This window comes from Megachile rotundata, chromosome 3 (assembly GCF_050947335.1).
Source record: "Megachile rotundata isolate GNS110a chromosome 3, iyMegRotu1, whole genome shotgun sequence".
NCBI classification, from domain to species: Eukaryota; Metazoa; Arthropoda; class Insecta; order Hymenoptera; family Megachilidae; genus Megachile; species Megachile rotundata.
The window spans coordinates 2,806,341-2,824,712 of record NC_134985.1 but is presented as its reverse complement, the minus strand read 5'-3'; the positions used below and the strand labels follow the sequence as shown (position 1 = coordinate 2,824,712).

Sequence of the window (18,372 nt, the reverse complement as noted above, 5' to 3'; positions counted from 1 at the left end):
GATACTAAGGGCTGGACAATCGTGGTGCTTATGTGATTGTGTGTTTGTTTAGTGTGGATTTCGGAAATTGTACTATTATTATACGGAAGACATCAAATATGACAGTCACCCTTTTTACTTGACAATCCCATAGAGCGGGTATTGATATGCTCTTGTGGATTTTAGCGAGTAAATAGGTTTCTTGTCATACGACGATATACTTCAAAATTAATGAAGAATTTTCGCATCGTAAATTCACTCATGAGGTAAGCGTCCAAGTATTCTTTAATTTTATGTCGTTAAACAAATAGTCATTTTTTTTAATTACCTAAAAAAACTGCGCTTTATCTTTACCTTTATTTTCGCTTAATCCATACAATTAGTTTCGTTAATAAATTTATACTTATTAATAGTTATGAATTTTATAACTACTTACCGGCTGACATATTACCGATGATGGTAACTATGTTACCGATATCGCGCGATTTGTTTGTTCACGACCAGGGTCAACCGTCACGCTTGCATCCGTCGCTCTCGCATCTGAGCGCGCGCTATTCTCGCGCTCTGATTGGTCAGTGTTTTCCATTAATAATTCAAAAACTAAGCTTTAACCAGCATTTTGGTAAAGGAAAAAGTTGTTCAGAATCACCCCAGCTACCACCCCCTGAAATTATGCCCACCAGTAGCCGAACACCCTGTATAATATATTTCTATATAATTTACTTTCTTTATGTAACCGTACAACAATATTTCTTTCTCCCAACGTTGTTTCATTGCATTTTTCCTCATATTGAAAATATTAGCGTGAAAGTGTACTAGCCACGATTACTTCTGACTGAACTAACACAACATCTACTAATGTAATGGTTACATTGATCAGAATATCCTGATGCCATTGTAATTGTTGTATTTATCAACATAAATGATTAATGTACGAGTAGTTTTGTCAAGGCGTTTTCTTATGGTTCTGTGAATGACAAGAAGTTTCAAGTTACTACATGATTGTAACGACTCTGGAACCTAGATTCAGATAGTTACTAGCGCTAGTAAGGTAAAGAGCGGCTTTTACCAACTGAACGACTCGTTTTAGAAAATAACTAAATATAAAGATTGTGGGATTCGTGTGGTGTGCGGTTAAGGAGTGAAATCCACAGGTCAATATCTTTCAACAATAAGGTTTATTCAATAAAATAATGTAGATGATGAATTTAACAAATAACAAATAACAAATAACAACAAAATATGAAAAGTATACTGGTTTGATCAAAAGAAACTAAATAGATTTTTATATAATATTAATAATAGAAATAATAGAACTTGGCAAATTAAACAATACGTATTAGGTAATTGTGAATCTAACTAAATCTGATTCCCGTTAGTTAATTCTTTATATTATATCGTACCTAAATCTGATTTCGGATGAAGCTAACTTCGCTTTTATATAATTAACTGAATTCGGTTTTCTATAGGATTTGATTCTCGGTTTCGAACGCTATCGCAATTACAAAGTTTATCTTGATTAGTACGTTTGTAGTATATATAATGAATTATTCTTTTATGAAATTAATAATATTAGCGCGTTATAGTCTACCGCAGCGAGGAACACGACCTAAGTGTGATTCTCTAAGTGTACCTAAATACGCTTTCGCAAAGTTAGACAGATTAATGATTTTATCTGATATCTAACGCGGTGTAGTCGACTACGGAAATTACGCTGATGACAGAACAATATTCTTTTACTAATTCAAAATTCCAAGATTTGTTTGATTCTAATGAACTTTACTCGGAACAGTTACTCTTTCTTAATTTGTCTCGACAACTAATTGTCCATGACCCTTTTTGTCAAAACGAACACTGACAGCCAAAACCAGATCGCTTAATTGGGGAGCCTGTTGTTCACTGGCTACTAGAACGACCCAACGATACAGGAAAAGGGTGAACAGTATAAGTTCAACAGGGTAGCAAATCAATTGATTCTAACATAAAATCGTAATTGCTGAACTGCCACCCAAAAGACACGGGCTTCAGAGACCAAGCCGCTCAAATGGGGAGCCTGCGTTAGCTGGCTACGAAACTACCCAGAGCGAACTCCGAGAATCTGACGGCGCGTTAGCAATCCGACGAAAAATCAAATTTGAGTAGCTGAGAGCTATCGTTTCGATATCTTAGCCTTTCTTGGCGCTAAGTATAGCACTCTCCTAAAGGAGTTTCAGATACGAGACCGTTTGAATGGGGAGCCTGTTGTTCACTGGCTACTAGAACGACCCACGACCAAGTATCCAAATGGCGTATACCCGCTTTACCAGTCAAGTATTAAGAATCGTTGCGGCTCTTCACAGCGAAAACTGTTCCGGTTATACTTATCTGTAGACTTCTAGTTCGCTCGACTTCGAAAACTGTTCTGCGATTTAGGCGAGTTTCGCTCGGCCTTTTATACTCGCCAGTCTGGCAATTTCTCGGAAAATCCCCATAACGTCGAAATATAATATTGTCTTATAAATTCGTAATTAGACATTAATTGTACAAACGAACGGTTTAATTACATTATTAATATAGCATTCTACATAATGATTTATATTCTTGATATAAAAATAGTAATTTAATAGTGTTTTAATGAAATTGCATTTTCTATCCTTTTCTATGTACTACGCACGACTTCTATACGGTTCGGAGCTAGATGTATAAGCATAGGATGCTTCTAGAACATTCCATTGAATAATATTATAATTTACAATATTCAGTGCAATAAACTAACGTTTGACTTCAGTTCCGAATAACATAATATTAGTACGCTCGATCTGTATTGATTGATTTGTTTAACTAATAGTTTTTAATAATTAATAATATCGCAATTGTAAAATGTATTTCTGTCCTTCTCTAAGACTACGCGAGAATTCCAGGAAATTCGGGGCTAGCTTCGCGGCACGTAGGCACATAGCATTACGGAATTTTCCATATAGAATTATACATTTATTCGAATGACTATAAAATAATACATTAATTTTGTTTTTAATTGTTCTAACTTAACTTGATTGTCTTTGTAAATTACATTATCCTTTCTAAATTGAAAATATAAAATAATTATTGAAAATAAAATAAATATATATGTATCGGTTACCGACCGCTGAACTGAATACATAAGGTAATTGGTATATAATGTACTGTCGGTAATAGTCTATTATCGTCGGTAACTAAACTATTTCTATCAGCGGGTAATGAAATTGAACATAGGACTGCCACTTTAAAAAAACTCTTCCCGGGATGTTACACCTTCCCCCTTATGTAGGTCTCTTGTCCTCAAGAGACTTTTGGTTTACGAATTTGGAGATTATGCATCTCGTACATCGGCAATTATCCTCGTTGTTCCTCGGTGATACAGCTCCTCGCCCGAACAACCATAGCGATTTCCAGTATTTTCGCCTTGGGTCTTGAAGATTGTCTATTTGTTTGTATTCTTTGAACGGGGGATCGGGTATATCGATTTCGATCAGTTTCCACTTATTAGTGGACTCCTCCTAAATTATACGATAATTTTGCTCTATTTAGTTCTATATGTATGTATTTTATATGTTTTTGAATTACCTGGCTTAAATTCTTCTTCATTTTAGCTTTAAGATTTCTCAACAAAACTTTCTTGCCTGCCCTTCGTGACATTTCGACAATACTAATATGGCGTCGTTAATTGTAGAAGTATGGTAGAATATATATAGTAATAACGCGTGTTTAGTATATGTATATTGTATGTTTCTTTCCTTTCCTTTTTTTTCTTTTTCTTTTCCGCTTTACTAATTAATTGTACGGGTAATAATTTTATACACCGCTATTTATCAAAGATAACAAACAAAATTTATTCAAAAACAAAATATTAACAAAACTTTCTTTTCCTTTTAACAAATAAAACTTCCTCTTCCTTTATATTTTTACATATTTAAAAAAAACAAATTAATTATTCGTAGTGTAATTTTCCATTTTGTAATGATACGCTTCGCAATTCCACTATTGGGTATGAATCCTCAGCGTTCATTAGGACGCCGGCATTGAATGGCTCGTCGTCTTCGTCCTCCATGTAGAAGATTTTTTTGTAGCACGTGGTGCAAGCAATTGCTGGTTTCAATTCCGCGAGCTGTATCTTGCACTTTATGCATACGCTTTTCCTTAGGACAGCCTCTCGTTTAATGAAATGATGGGTGCCTATATGTACATACACGTAAATATATATATTATATTAGATTGTATTAATTTTGTTAAAGAAATAATGGAAGCTTGATTCTTGCCTGAGTTCCACCATTGTTCTTTGGCTTCGGGATGTGCTGATATAATACAATTTAGACATATACGTCCCAGTTCTTGGCTGTATTTACAGTTAAATGCTAATTCTTTATCCCTGACGCACATTGCGTTCAATATGTTTTCACACCGGCGCTTTTGATCCATTTTCCTTGGATTATCGAAAGAATTCTTCTTGATAAAATGCACGACTATTCCCCGTGACGCCACGTTTTCGATTGCTTTTGTGTTCTAACGCTACACGCTTCGTTTCCGCAATTTTGCCACACCCTTAGTTGCTAGTTCTTATGTATTAGAAAATTCGCGATTGCAAAATTACGAAGCGCGGTAAATTTAAATTATTCTACCCTTGTTTGCGCGCACGCTCATCTCTCTATCGATTCTCGATCCCTCATTGGTAGGTGGGCCCTCTTAATGCGATCCTTATGAACAATTCGCCTTTTGTTTCTCCCACCGACTTGCAATTCTACATTATTTGGTTCTATGGTCCTTGTAATTTTGTATGGACCAGAGTATTCTTTCTCTAATTTATTTTTCCGTGGTGGATTAAGAAGAAATACGTCTTCATTTGTTTCGTATTGTATGGGTCGAATCTTTTTATCATAGTAGTATTTCTGACGATGTTTCGACAATTTTAAATTATTTCGCGCAGTGGTTCGGAAATTATGTAATTTTGTGATGAGATTATCCACGTAATCTGGGTATGTACACATTGCTTCTTCAATTGGAAAGTTTGATGGCTGCCGCGCTTTTCTTCCGTATACCAATTCGTGGGGCGTAAATTTAGTTCCTTCGTGTATACTCGTGTTATATGAGAACATTGCCTGTGGTAACCAATCATCCCATTGTTTCTCTTGCGTGAGGAAATGTTTTAAATATTCTATTAAGATTTGATGACTTCTTTCTAGGGAACCGTTTGACTGAGGATGGAAGGATGAAGTTCTGTACGTTTGAATGTGAAATATTTTTGCCAGCTTTTTCATCAAGGAACTCATAAAGCATGTCCCCTGGTCTGTCAAGATTGCTTTGGGGCAACCAAATTTACAAATGAAGTGTTCAGTAAATGCTCTGGCTACATCTTCTGCAGTTATCGAGACAATGGGTGCTGCTACGGAATACTTAGTTAAATTGTCTTGGATTGTTAATATGTAGCTGTGCCCTTTTGAAGTTAAAGGTAACGGTCCTAATATGTCTAAAGAAACTTTGTCGAATGCGTCCAATGGGGTATCTGTAATAACCATTGGCTCTTTATTCTTAACGCGTACCAACTTATTCCTTTGGCAGTCAATACAAGTTTTAATAAAATCAGCTATGTCCTTTTTCATATTTTTCCAATAGTAGTTGTCTCTAACGCGGTGGTAAGTCTTTCTAATTCCCTTATGTCCCCCAGTGGGTGTAGTATGATTTTCCTGGATAATGGGAATTCTCTCTTCGAATGACGGAGTCTTAATGTCCCCAGTACAAATTGTGATTCGAATTGGTATGTCAGCAAAGATTATGTATATTAATTTCCTAAGATATTTATCATTCGGTAAACTAAGGTCACTAATTTTATATTTCTTAAGGAGCAACGCAAGTTTCCTAAGAATTTGTGGTAATTCCCTTTTTGACGTAACTGTTATGCCAAATAACCATTGTTTCTTTAATTTAATTTGTGTAATTTCCTTCCTAGGTGCTGGTCTGATCTTTCTTCTTTTAATGAACAACTCTGATTCAGGATCTAAAGGACTTCCCTGAGAATTCCAGAATACTGCTACTGGTCCCTTTCTAGTCCAAAGATGATCTTTAACTTCAGCTATGGAACTCACTATTTCTTCTGTTATTTTTGGTTTTCTTGCTTTACTAACAGTAAGTTCTCCACCTTCCTTTTTGATTTTAATTGGAGTTACTGGACCGGATTTGTTTAATATTTCAGGTTTATAAGGAGGAGGAGTTTCTTCTTTTTGGGATTCTGAAGAGGAAGAGTCGGCATTAATTTTAGGAGGATCTTTGAATAGGTGTTTGGGAATTATGGTATCTTCATCTATCTCTTCTATTTCATCCCCAATTACTATAGGATCGTTTTTCCTCAATATTAATGGTGGCGGAGTTTTTACTTTAAATTCCGAAGGTGGTGGATGTATTTCTGCTTGTACTTCCATTTTAAAGTCTTCATTTCCTTTTTGGCTACTAATTTCGTCATCTGAATCGTCCGTATCGTAATAATTCGATTCATCAGAGGTTTCCTCTTGCTTTATTCTTCTTCTTCGTTTATTTGGTAATTGGTCAGCATTTATGTCTTCTAATGGACGCGTAGGGTATTGATGAAATTCCTTCTTTCTTTTAACCTCTCGTGAACTGGTCGTTGATTCCCGTGGTCGGGTTTCATACTGATGCCATTCTTTTCTTCTTTTAATTTCTCTGGAGCTAGACGTAGCTGAATCTCGTGGTCGAGTTTTATATTGATGATATTCCTTTTTCTTCTTAACTTCTCTTGAGCTAGACGTAGCTGAATCTCGCGGACGAGTTTTATATTGATGCCACTCTTTCTTCTTTTTGATTTCCCTCTTAGTGTCTGTGCTTGTAGTTGTTGATCGAGGCCTTTTAGAATTGACTGGTAATACTTTCGTCTGAACGGGATTACGGGATAGTGCGTCCGTGTTAGCGTTCAAACTTCCAGCTTTGTATTTGATTTCGTAGTCGTACTCACTCATTTTTATTCGCCATCGTAGTAACCTCGATGTTGGATCAGCGACACTGTTCAACCAGACCAAAGGTTTGTGATCCGTGATGAGGAAGAATTTCCTTCCGTAGATGTATGGGCGGAAATGATGTACTGCATAGACTATGGCAAGTAATTCTCGCTCCGTAGTTGAGTACCGTGTTTCAGCAGGGTTAAGAACTCTTGAAGCGTATGCGATAGGCTGGTCCTTTCCAATTTCACCCTGGCTGAGGATGGCTCCAACTGCTATGCCTGACGCATCTGTGGTAATGTTAAATGGTTTGTTGAAATCCGGATGCGTTAGGATTGGCTCTTTACACAAACTTTCCCTAAGGATAGTAAAGGCTTCTTGCTGGAGATGTGTCCACTCGAACTTCCGCTCCTTTTTCGTCAAGTCCGACAATGGTTTGGCTATCTTCGAGAAATCCTTAATTTATCTCCTATAGTACCCGCAGAGTCCTAAGAACTGCCTTACATTTTTGACTGTTTCTGGTACTGGAAATTTCTCTACTGCCTCTATTTTCTTGGGGTCTGGTTTTACTCCGTTTTCATCAATAATATGGCCCAAGTATGTCACTTCTTTCTTCAAAAACTCACGCTTATCAGGCTGCAGGCTCAAGTTGGCATCTCTGAGTTTCTCCATTAATTTATGGAACTTGATTTCGTGTTCCCTCAGTGAACTGGCATAGATTACTATATCGTCTAGGTATACGAATATTTCTATTCCTTGAAGTCCGGATAGTACATTGTCCATTAGTCGTTGAAATGTGGCCGGTGCGTTCTTCAGTCCGAACGGCATTCTATTAAATTCGTAATAGCCATAAGGGGTTGAAAATGCAGTTTTACTTTTATCGTCAGGATGCATAGGAATTTGATGAAATCCTGACTTTAAATCAAAAATTGAAAAATATTTCGCGCTTCCTAATTGGTCAAGAATGTCGGTGATGTTAGGAAGAGGATATGCATCTCCAATTGTTTTCTCGTTTAATTTCCTGAAGTCTATTACTAGTCTCCACTTCTTTTTACCTTGCGAATCTTCTTTTTTAGGTACAATCCATAGGGGTGAATTGTAAGGTGAGGTTGATTGTTCTATTATACCCTTTTGGAGAAGGTCGTCAATTTGCCTATTAATTTCTTCTTTATGGCATTGTGGGTATCGATATTGTTTAACGTTAATTGGTACGTCATCGGTAGTAATGATCCGGTGGTGTACTTTATTTGTTGCTTCTAAATCTTCTCCCGGCAAATTAAATCTGTCTGCATGTTCCCTAATTAAATTTTCAACACTAGATTTTTCTTCAGAATTTAAATGGTCTAATCGTAATAGGTTAAATAATTTTTGTACCCTAGGTGTATCTGGTGAAGGTAAGGTTCTATTTCTGGCATAGGAATTTTAATTTCCTCAGAGGAAACGTTAATTGCGTAAATGAATGCTACTCCGTTTCTGTTAGTGACAATAGCGTTACCGAGATGTAAATTTGAATTTATGTTTAATTTTGGAACGTATCCGGTGCTGACATTAGTATTTAAAACTCTAATTGGAATCACGTCTCTTTCCCTAGGTTTTATATGAATTATTGGATCTTCAAATGGTATTGTGAAGTCTTTGGTAATTACAATGGATTTTGGATAATTAATGACTGCTTCGGTGTTTTGAAAAAATTCATTTCCAAGAATTCCGTCTTGTTCTATTGGCAAATTTTCGGCAATGTGTAATATCGTTTCGTGGTTTAATATCTTCATTTTGATGTACCCTGTTGTAGAAATTTTTCCTTTAGTAATGCCACTTAATTGCAAACAGACATCGGTATAAATCTGAGTAGGGTGTGTTAATGATGATTCTTTAATTAGATTTAAATCAGATCCCGTATCAATCATAAGCAAGGCTGACCCGTTTTGAAAAATTCTATTCTTTACTGCGATGCTAGGAGGTTTCTTAATGACTTTAGTGGGTACTATAAAATTTGTTCTACTACGCACCTGTTCTGTTTTCTTATCCTGATATGCTTTTTTCCTGCATTGTTCTATCGTATGTCCAATATTTTTACAAAACGAGCAAGTAGGAGGAGGAGGCTTGGCTACTGGAGGCCTTCTAAGAATACTTTGGCTAGCTATCTGACTGTTCGGACTTGGGGCTGTATGTTGTGGCCCTGGTTGTCTCTGGTTAGTTTCTGTCCATGGTCTTCTTGGTTGACTTATGTTTCGACAGTCCTGCGTTCTATGCCCTAACCTTTGGCAGTGCAGACAGAATTTTTGCTGCCATTGTACCCTAGCAGTCTGCTGAGACCCTGATATATAATTTGGACGCCTATAATTACTAGCGCGAGAGTAGTTTTCTGCCATTTTTAAGCGAACCTGATTTTCCCTAAATTCTGCTTCGGCGAGAATCGTTGCGCTAATCGCGTCATCTAAGAATATATATTCATGACTTCGTAGCCTACCATAAATCTCTGGCCTTAAGCCTGTTAGAAATGTCCTAATCGCGTTTGTCTCGGCGGTTTTGTTGTATTGCGGCGCTAGCTGTGGTTGCTCTATTTCGTTACAATTTTTTATTTGTAATAAAAGGCTCGAAACACGGCTACTATAATCTACTACTGCTTCATTTGGCATTTGCGCCATTTTAGAGAGATCGCCGTATAATTGATATGAAGTGTATAATGGTGCAAAGCGTGATTTTAGGACAGTAAGTAATTCTTCGATAGTATTATAATCGCCACTGGAAATGACCCTAGATGCTTGCCCGAATAATTTATTTTTAATTAATTGAACTAAACCGTATTCGGCGTGAGGTGAAATAATACTCTTCGCATTTAGACAATTCTTCGTAAATTGATACAACGGAATATTATGACCGTCAAATGCAGGCACAATATCTGCAGCATCCCGTATACTAATCTGAGGAACGGGGAGAGTAATGCTCTCTGACTGAATTCCTAAACTTCCTTCCTGAGCTTCTAATTCGTTATCCATTTTGAGTGACATAATCTATTCTATTATAATTAATTAATATATATGTATTATTTATTATATATATTTTTTTTTATATTTTTCTCTCTACGTATATACTTTTCAATCGTCTATGCTTTATTCTAGATATGAATGATCTTGACCTCCGCAGAGAAAAGTTCTCTTACCACACAGGAGATCAGTGACACGTATCTGCAGCTACGTTCAATGACCTATTCCTGCGTATCCCACCGCTGTCACCAAAAAATTTATTTTTTCTGTTATTAAAACGTGTAACGACTCTGGAACCTAAGTTCAGATAGTTACTAGCGCTAAGAAGGTAAAGAGCGGCTTTTACCAATTAAACGACTCGTTTTGGAAAATAACTAAATCTAAAGATTGTGGGATTCGTGTGGTATGCGGTTAAGGAGTGAAATCCACAGGTCAATATCTTTCAACAATAAGGGTTTATTCAATAAAATAACGAAGATGATGAATTTAACAAATAACAAGTAACAAATAACAAAATATGAAAAGTATACTGGTTTGATTAAAGAAACTAGAATAGATTTGACATAATATTAATAATAGAAATAACAGAACTTGGCAAATTGAGCAATACGTAATAGATAATTATGAATCTAACTAAATGACTCTCGCTAGGTAATACTTTATATTAGATCGTACCTAAGTCTGTTTTCGGATAAAGCTAACTTCGCTTTTATATAATTAATTGAATTCGATACTCTATATTATTCAGTTCTCGTCTCGAACGCTATCGCAATTACAAAGTTTATATTGATTAATACGTTTATAATTTATATAATGAAAAATCTTTTACGAAATTATTAATACTAGCGCGTGATAGTCTACCGCGGCGAGGAACACGACCTAAGTGTGATTCTCTAAGTGTACCTAAATACGCTTTCGCAAAGTTAGACAGATTAATGATTTTATCTGATATCTAACGCGGTGTAGTCGACTACGGAAATTACGCTGATGACAGAACAATATTCTTTTACTAATTCAAAATTCCAAGATTTGTTTGATTCTAATGAACTTTACTCGGAACAGTTACTCTTTCTTAATTTGTCTCGACAACTAATTGTCCATGACCCTTTTTGTCAAAACGAACACTGACAGCCAAAACCAGATCGCTTAATTGGGGAGCCTGTTGTTCACTGGCTACTAGAACGACCCAACGATACAGGAAAAGGGTGAACAGTATAAGTTCAACAGGGTAGCAAATCAATTGATTCTAACATAAAATCGTAATTGCTGAACTGCCACCCAAAAGACACGGGCTTCAGAGACCAAGCCGCTCAAATGGGGAGCCTGCGTTAGCTGGCTACGAAACTACCCAGAGCGAACTCCGAGAATCTGACGGCGCGTTAGCAATCCGACGAAAAATCAAATTTGAGTAGCTGAGAGCTATCGTTTCGATATCTTAGCCTTTCTTGGCGCTAAGTATAGCACTCTCCTAAAGGAGTTTCAGATACGAGACCGTTTGAATGGGGAGCCTGTTGTTCACTGGCTACTAGAACGACCCACGACCAAGTATCCAAATGGCGTATACCCGCTTTACCAGTCAAGTATTAAGAATCGTTGCGGCTCTTCACAGCGAAAACTGTTCCGGTTATACTTATCTGTAGACTTCTAGTTCGCTCGACTTCGAAAACTGTTCTGCGATTTAGGCGAGTTTCGCTCGGCCTTTTATACTCGCCAGTCTGGCAATTTCTCGGAAAATCCCCATAACGTCGAAATATAATATTGTCTTATAAATTCGTAATTAGACATTAATTGTACAAACGAACGGTTTAATTACATTATTAATATAGCATTCTACATAATGATTTATATTCTTGATATAAAAATAGTAATTTAATAGTGTTTTAATGAAATTGCATTTTCTATCCTTTTCTATGTACTACGCACGACTTCTATACGGTTCGGAGCTAGATGTATAAGCATAGGATGCTTCTAGAACATTCCATTGAATAATATTATAATTTACAATATTCAGTGCAATAAACTAACGTTTGACTTCAGTTCCGAATAACATAATATTAGTACGCTCGATCTGTATTGATTGATTTGTTTAACTAATAGTTTTTAATAATTAATAATATCGCAATTGTAAAATGTATTTCTATCCTTCTCTAAGACTACGCGAGAATTCCAGGAAATTCGGGGCTAGCTTCGCGGCACGTAGGCACATAGCATTACGGAATTTTCCATATAGAATTATACATTTATTCGAATGACTATAAAATAATACATTAATTTTGTTTTTAATTGTTCTAACTTAACTTGATTGTCTTTGTAAATTACATTATCCTTTCTAAATTGAAAATATAAAATAATTATTGAAAATAAAATAAATATATATGTATTGGTTACCGACCGCTGAACTGAATACATAAGGTAATTGGTATATAATGTACTGTCGGTAATAGTCTATTATCGTCGGTAACTAAACTATTTCTATCAGCGGGTAATGAAATTGAACATAGGACTGCCACTTTAAAAAAAAACTCTTCCCGGGATGTTACACTTGATACTTTACTCCTAGCAAAATACATTCGCTTCTCCGTCACCAATTGATCTGCATTTGTACCACGATAACATCTAAGATATAGATCAATTTACGACCATTGCACGTACGTGCAAAGCGTAAATTGAAGCGTAAATTGTTTCGCTTCAATTTACAAAAATAATCGGTTACGAATGACACGAAACACCAAACGATCAACGTTCTTTAAAACTACACTACGCGAATAAACTGACGTATCTTCCGTGGAAACGAACGAAAGCAAACTGAGCCACGGTTCCCTATCGTGTTCCGCTGAACCTCCCTCTTGATCCGCGCGTCAGCTGACAGCATTTTCCTACTCCCCCTCCGTACACCACATGATCGCCCTTTTTCCTAGCGCTTACACCTTCTTCCAACCCCCACACCTGAAATCCCACCTGCCGCTTCCGACAACCCTTTTACATCGCCTTCCTGGCTCATTTTTCTATCAGTACGATCGTTTCATACTTCTTTTCTGTATATTTCTTAGCGCTTCTTAATCTGTTCTTCTTCGACTTTACAATTAGTGAGAATTTCTGCTACGCCCGACGAATACGTTACACTCACTATTAAATAAATTTAATAAAACATGTAAATTTACTTTAAATGCGTTAACGATTAAAACTAATTCATATTATATAATTGTGGAGTGATGATTAAGAACACTTAAATATTTGCTAAATAATATTATGTATATTATAATATTTTCATACGCGGGATAAAATTAAAAATACAGTATATGGATCAGAGATAATACAAATTGCGCAATTATACAGACTGTTAAAGAAACCATAGTTTTTTTCCACATATAATTGCATATTATCCGATACTGCAACGATCGCATCAGTAGTTAAATGGTTTCATCTAAATATTTACTTTATTTGTTATTGCAGGTGCAATCTTCTCTAAATAAAATTATACTACTTCATAGGATACATGTAACGATAGAAACGTTTTTTCTATGATCGTTATTTCTATACGTGGCTTAAAGACCAAATATGTTTTTTCAAAAGAAACTATACACCGCATTTATGTATATTAAGTCTATTTTTTACAACATTCTGCATATACAAAAATATAAGGGTATAAGCTTAAAAAAAATCAGAGAAAATTATTAAGAAAGTGGGATGGTTCATATAAAAGTTTGAAAGATTTCAAGAATTGTTGTTTTTATTTTGTTACTGTATGTTAGTTTGGCGGTTCAGGTAGCTATAATAGGGAGCTAGAGAAAGTAAAGGAGATGGAGAACGTTTCGTCCGGGGCCTGCTAGTGGACTTATCAGTAACGCGTCCTAGCAGGCCCTTGCCTTAGACGCGGGAATGTAAGGAAGGGATGGACAGGAACTATTATATGAATAGGATCTTTGAGTACTAGCGAGAAAGTCTAGGTCTCGATTCTATGTGCCGTCTAGTGGCGATGAGCGTGGGAGTGAAACCGCCACAGTTAGTATTTATCCATGTAAAATTTTCTAAAACATTGAAATTTGTGTAAACAAAAAATTTGAAAAAAGTGTGTTTGTACTTTTTTTAAGCAAATATGCACACTGTTTTCTGTATAATTCGATTTTATGGGACATTTTGCGAAAAAAAAATATTGGGATTCGTCGTTTAAAAAATCAACAGCTTATGAGATATCTTAAATCTGTGTTCGAAATATTCTGAATAGAATATACAGTTATTGAATTAATTGAATATTCAGTTTAAAATATGTCATGAACTGTTGACTTTTTTAAGATTGTACCTCAATACTCTTTTCGTGTACAATATTCTGAAGAATCGACTTACAATTAGTGTAGGTCCCTTAAATGGAGGGAGGGGTATCTAACATGATTCTGAATAAGATTTCTTTTTGCAAAAGCAGGGTTTCATTAATTAAACATTAAAACATTAAAAAGAGTTTGATTAATTTTGCTTATTAGGCAAAAACACGGACCAATCAGAGCACGAGGATTACGCGCGTCCAGAAACAAGAGCAAAAGGTTCGAGCCTAGCAGCTGAGCACGATCATGATCAAGTACCAATGCGCCGGAACAGTGTAAACGTTTAATAAAAAGCCTTCATGATAAATCTTAGTTAATTAATGAACAGAACATTTGCAAATAATGTTCATTTATTCGTTTGTCAAGAATAAGAAAGAGAATTAGTTACGTGTAATTAGCAGAAGTCGAAAAAATGAAATTTCTATAACTTTAGATTTATATAAAACTTATAAACCATTAGAATAAGACTCATCGATTGTTTAAAAATAATCCTGCTCCATTGAGTATGGATTCTTGTAACTAGCTCGTTCTATCGATCGTAACTATTCGTAAAAATAATGCGCAACTTTACTTCACTATCATTTTTCACTATCATTTTTCATTATCTCTTTTCACTGTAATATTTTTTTGCGAGTTTTCACTAATTTCCTAACATAATAACGATGGATAAATAAGCAGAGACGCGTGAACGATTATCCGAAAATAATTTCTATGATTTTTCTCTTTAATGTTTCGCTTCCAACGTACTCTCCTAAACAGCCGGTTGTGACTCCAAATGTTTCGAGGCTAGAGGAAGCGAGAGTTCTGGACAACATCTTCGGTCGTTCGGTTCGTCGGGTCAAAGAATCATAAAACAATTGAACCGCTACGTTTTGCTCGCTGAACGGTCGCTACATAGGTATCCGAGAAAACCGTTGTCCCTTTCCCTTTCTAAAAGGCAATAAAATAATTTTTAGAAAAAAAAATACGCCGACTTCGAAATGCACTAAAAAGTATAAAATAATTTCTATTTCCTAATGAAGTAATTTCTATTTCATTCAATCATACAATTACGTAACAGATATGAATGAAACCTATTTACTCGTTAGGTATTATATTAAATACATTTCAACCTTTTCGGAGGCGGCGAAAAATTAAAAGATTATTTTGAATATGTTATTTAATTTTGCGCCGCCTCCGAAAAGGTTGAAATGTATTTAATATAATACCTAACGAGTAAATAGGTTTCATTCATATCTGTTACGTAATTGTATGATTGAATGAAATAGAAATTACTTCATTAGGAAATAGAAATTATTTTATACTTTTTAGTGCGTTTCGAAGTCGGCGTATTTTTTTTTCTAAAAATTATTTTATTTCACACTTTTTATCGGCCGGCAAGACGTGTTTGTAGAAACAGTAGAAAATCGGCGACTGCATGTTGACTCATACACCACCAGAGACACGGAGGCATACGTAGAATTCAATAGATTAGTAACAATAGTTTTTCGCTAATAACTCGAAAACTAAAGCTTCCCCTTAATTGTGGATAAGGAAAAAGTTGTTCAGAATCGTGCCCCTGATAACATATTAAAAGGACATTAAAATCGTCCAAAGTTGATTTCAAAACTTTTCAACAATTTTTCGCTAATATCTCGAAAACTAAAGCTTTCCGCGAAATTTTTATATGAACAAAATTGTTCAGAATCATGTCCGTGATAAGATATTAAAAGCGCACTAAAATCGAGAAAAGTTTATTTCAAAAGTTGCCGGTTTTTTTGCAATAACAACACTTTGCAACTGAAAAATGAAAAATTTTTTGATAATGGTACCAATGGGGAGTCAGAACCTACCAGATGCAAAAGGTTTCGTTCCGATCGGTGCATCCAGCTAGGCGTAATAGGCGGGCACACATAGAAAATAAAAATAATAATAAAAAAAAAAAAAAAAAAAAAAAAAATAAAAAAAAATATACTGATCGAATTGAGTAACCTCCTCCTTTTTCGAAGTCGGTTAAAAAACGGTTCTCGTCTTTTTTTAAAGAAAGGCATACTCTCGTTTTTGTTAGAGTGTCAAACGTCCTTTTTGCAAGGGACGTCTAAATTTCGACTAAATTCTCCGTCGAAGATGTTCTTCGCGTTGCATTTCGCAGTAGGTTGGTCCTTATTTTCCGACTTCCGATTTTTTTTTTTCGACTACCTCGCGTTCCTCTTGCACTCGACGTAAAAATATAAAAAATATAAAATTCTGCGTTAGTCCTTTCCAGAGACATTTCGATGGTTACTGTCCGGCAGCTCTCACGAAAAAGCTCATGGGTCAAACATAGTTTTCTTTCCAAAAACCACTCTGCCTTTTCCCACCCTATGGCTAGATATTTTAACAAAAGTGTGCATATTGTTTGAACGACTTCCCGAGTCTGATTGCCATTTCTGAACGTCCGCACGTGTTTTTCGAAACAATCAATTATACGACAGCTGATAGCTGCGAGACTCGAATTCACCTGGATTGCCTATTGTCCCGTTTAGGCTTGACCGTGCAATAAATTGTGCGAAGGTGAACTAACGAAAAGCTAATTACTTTCAATGACCCTTTTTACTAGACATTAAACATTTTGGTATTGCACACTGTTTTTTGATGGTAAAAAGAGAATGATGTAATTGACGCCGGTGATGGTTGTAGGCGAACCGTGTGTTTCTTGGTCGTAGGCGAACCGTGTATATATTGAGGCAGAAATTATTTCTTGTTCTTCTCCCGTGAATAAAGGAATTGGAACTTCAGACACCAGAATGATTTTTATTGAACTCAAGACTCGCTCCCTTTTAATATTTTTGCTTATATTTAGCTCTGCTACAAAGGTAGTTACAATTCCGTTCTCGCCGCTCGCTTTATAGCTAAAACCAAGAGGAGAGGGGGTTCAGTGATCTACATAGCGCCACGACGGCCGATCGGAGCTATGTAGTCGATAATAGCGATTCCTAACACACACGGTTTTCTGTCCACTGGTCACATACCGTTCGTCAATACCTGGCCAGATAGCACGAAAATACAAAGCAGTCGGTACGAGAAATGGACTGTTTTACGGCTCCGAACGTTGTTTTGTAAAACGGCTGCTGGTACGTGCTATACCAGAATCCCGGCGCTCTGATTGGTCAGTGTTTTTCGTTAATAACTCAAAAACTACGCTTCAAACCCGATTTTTGCAAAGGGTAATCTTGCTTAGAATCACGTCAGCTACCCCCCATTTCAGGGACCTACACGAGTTGTGGGACACCCTGTATATTAAACGCTACGTACAATTTAATAATAAGCTAATTTATAAGACAACTGAAATTCCATTAAAGAATATTTTGCTTATAAATATTTTTAAAAAATTGGTTTATAAGTGCTAATATAATCGAGATTATTGAAAAATTTATCAAATTTTGTACGAATTATATGCAGCTCTGAGTTGCCCAACCGCCACATTCTGCGGTAACTTAAAAGCTACGTTACATTTGTGTGTAAATGTATTGTATGTAAATATGTAAATATTTATGTGTTGTAATTGTATGTAAATGCTAGTATTACACGTGTAAAAAATTATATTTTCATTATAAAATATTCACCGAAACTTTTAAAATAAAAGGTCACTAACATATTCGATGATAACCTGAAATCGTACAAGTTTCAAAATTTCAACTTGATTGCGGCACGGGTTCCTGTTATCCAATCATGCTGAAACTTTGACGTTATCATTTTTTCATCAAGTGTCAAAATTTTAGGGGGGTGAGACGACGAGAAAATCGAAAAAAGAAATCGAGCTCTATAACTAAGGGCCACCCTATTCCGCAGTTTAGGACAGATCGATGAGTGTTCAACTTCAAAGAGACAATAAAAAGTAGGTGGAACTATTTATGAATAATCGTTTACGCGTATTCATTCGCGTTCTTTATCTGTGGTTGTTTTATTAGCAGATTAGTGTACAGTGGTTACAGAATAATATAGTTAAAAATTCCAATTAGAAGTGACAGCGAAGTGAAATGAGTTCTCTGACCAGAATGTAACATTAGTGTTAACTTTGTGCCGTATAATAAATAATCAGAGAACACGTGTGACAAATACAGTACTGATTCGTAATAAGCAACTCGCTCGGGTCTGGCGAGTTGCTTG

The 18,372-nt window shown here is 35.8% G+C and overlaps 1 protein-coding gene and 1 long non-coding RNA gene across 4 annotated transcripts; one reads left to right on the top strand and one right to left on the bottom strand.

Annotated features, from left to right (window-relative positions):
* Window positions 1–3,865: 3,865 nt before the first annotated feature.
* LOC143264081 (uncharacterized) lies at window positions 3,866–6,991 on the bottom strand. Its single transcript, XM_076529567.1, has 2 exons — window positions 4,254–6,991; window positions 3,866–4,170 (listed from the first exon to the last, which is right to left on the bottom strand). Exon 1 carries the CDS (start codon window positions 6,957–6,959, stop codon window positions 4,632–4,634), a length of 2,328 nt encoding a protein of 775 aa, XP_076385682.1. The 5' UTR covers window positions 6,960–6,991; the 3' UTR covers window positions 3,866–4,170; window positions 4,254–4,631.
* Window positions 4,957–10,609, top strand: LOC143264082 (uncharacterized). Of its 3 annotated transcripts, none has more exons than XR_013037569.1 (7): window positions 4,957–5,095; window positions 5,175–5,440; window positions 5,657–5,746; window positions 5,832–5,860; window positions 5,939–6,114; window positions 6,182–6,279; window positions 10,061–10,609. It is a non-coding gene; the product is annotated as an uncharacterized LOC143264082 (long non-coding RNA). The 3 variants fall into 3 exon arrangements; XR_013037570.1 differs by having other exon boundaries at window positions 5,605–5,746; XR_013037571.1 differs by lacking the exons at window positions 5,657–5,746; window positions 5,832–5,860.
* The last annotated feature ends 7,763 nt before the right edge of the window (window positions 10,610–18,372 follow it).

What these genes read in the sequence shown, in the direction of transcription:
- LOC143264081 (XM_076529567.1), bottom strand. Translation starts at nt 6,959, where the DNA reads ATGAGTGAGTACGACTACGAAATCAAATACAAAGCTGGAAGTTTGAAC.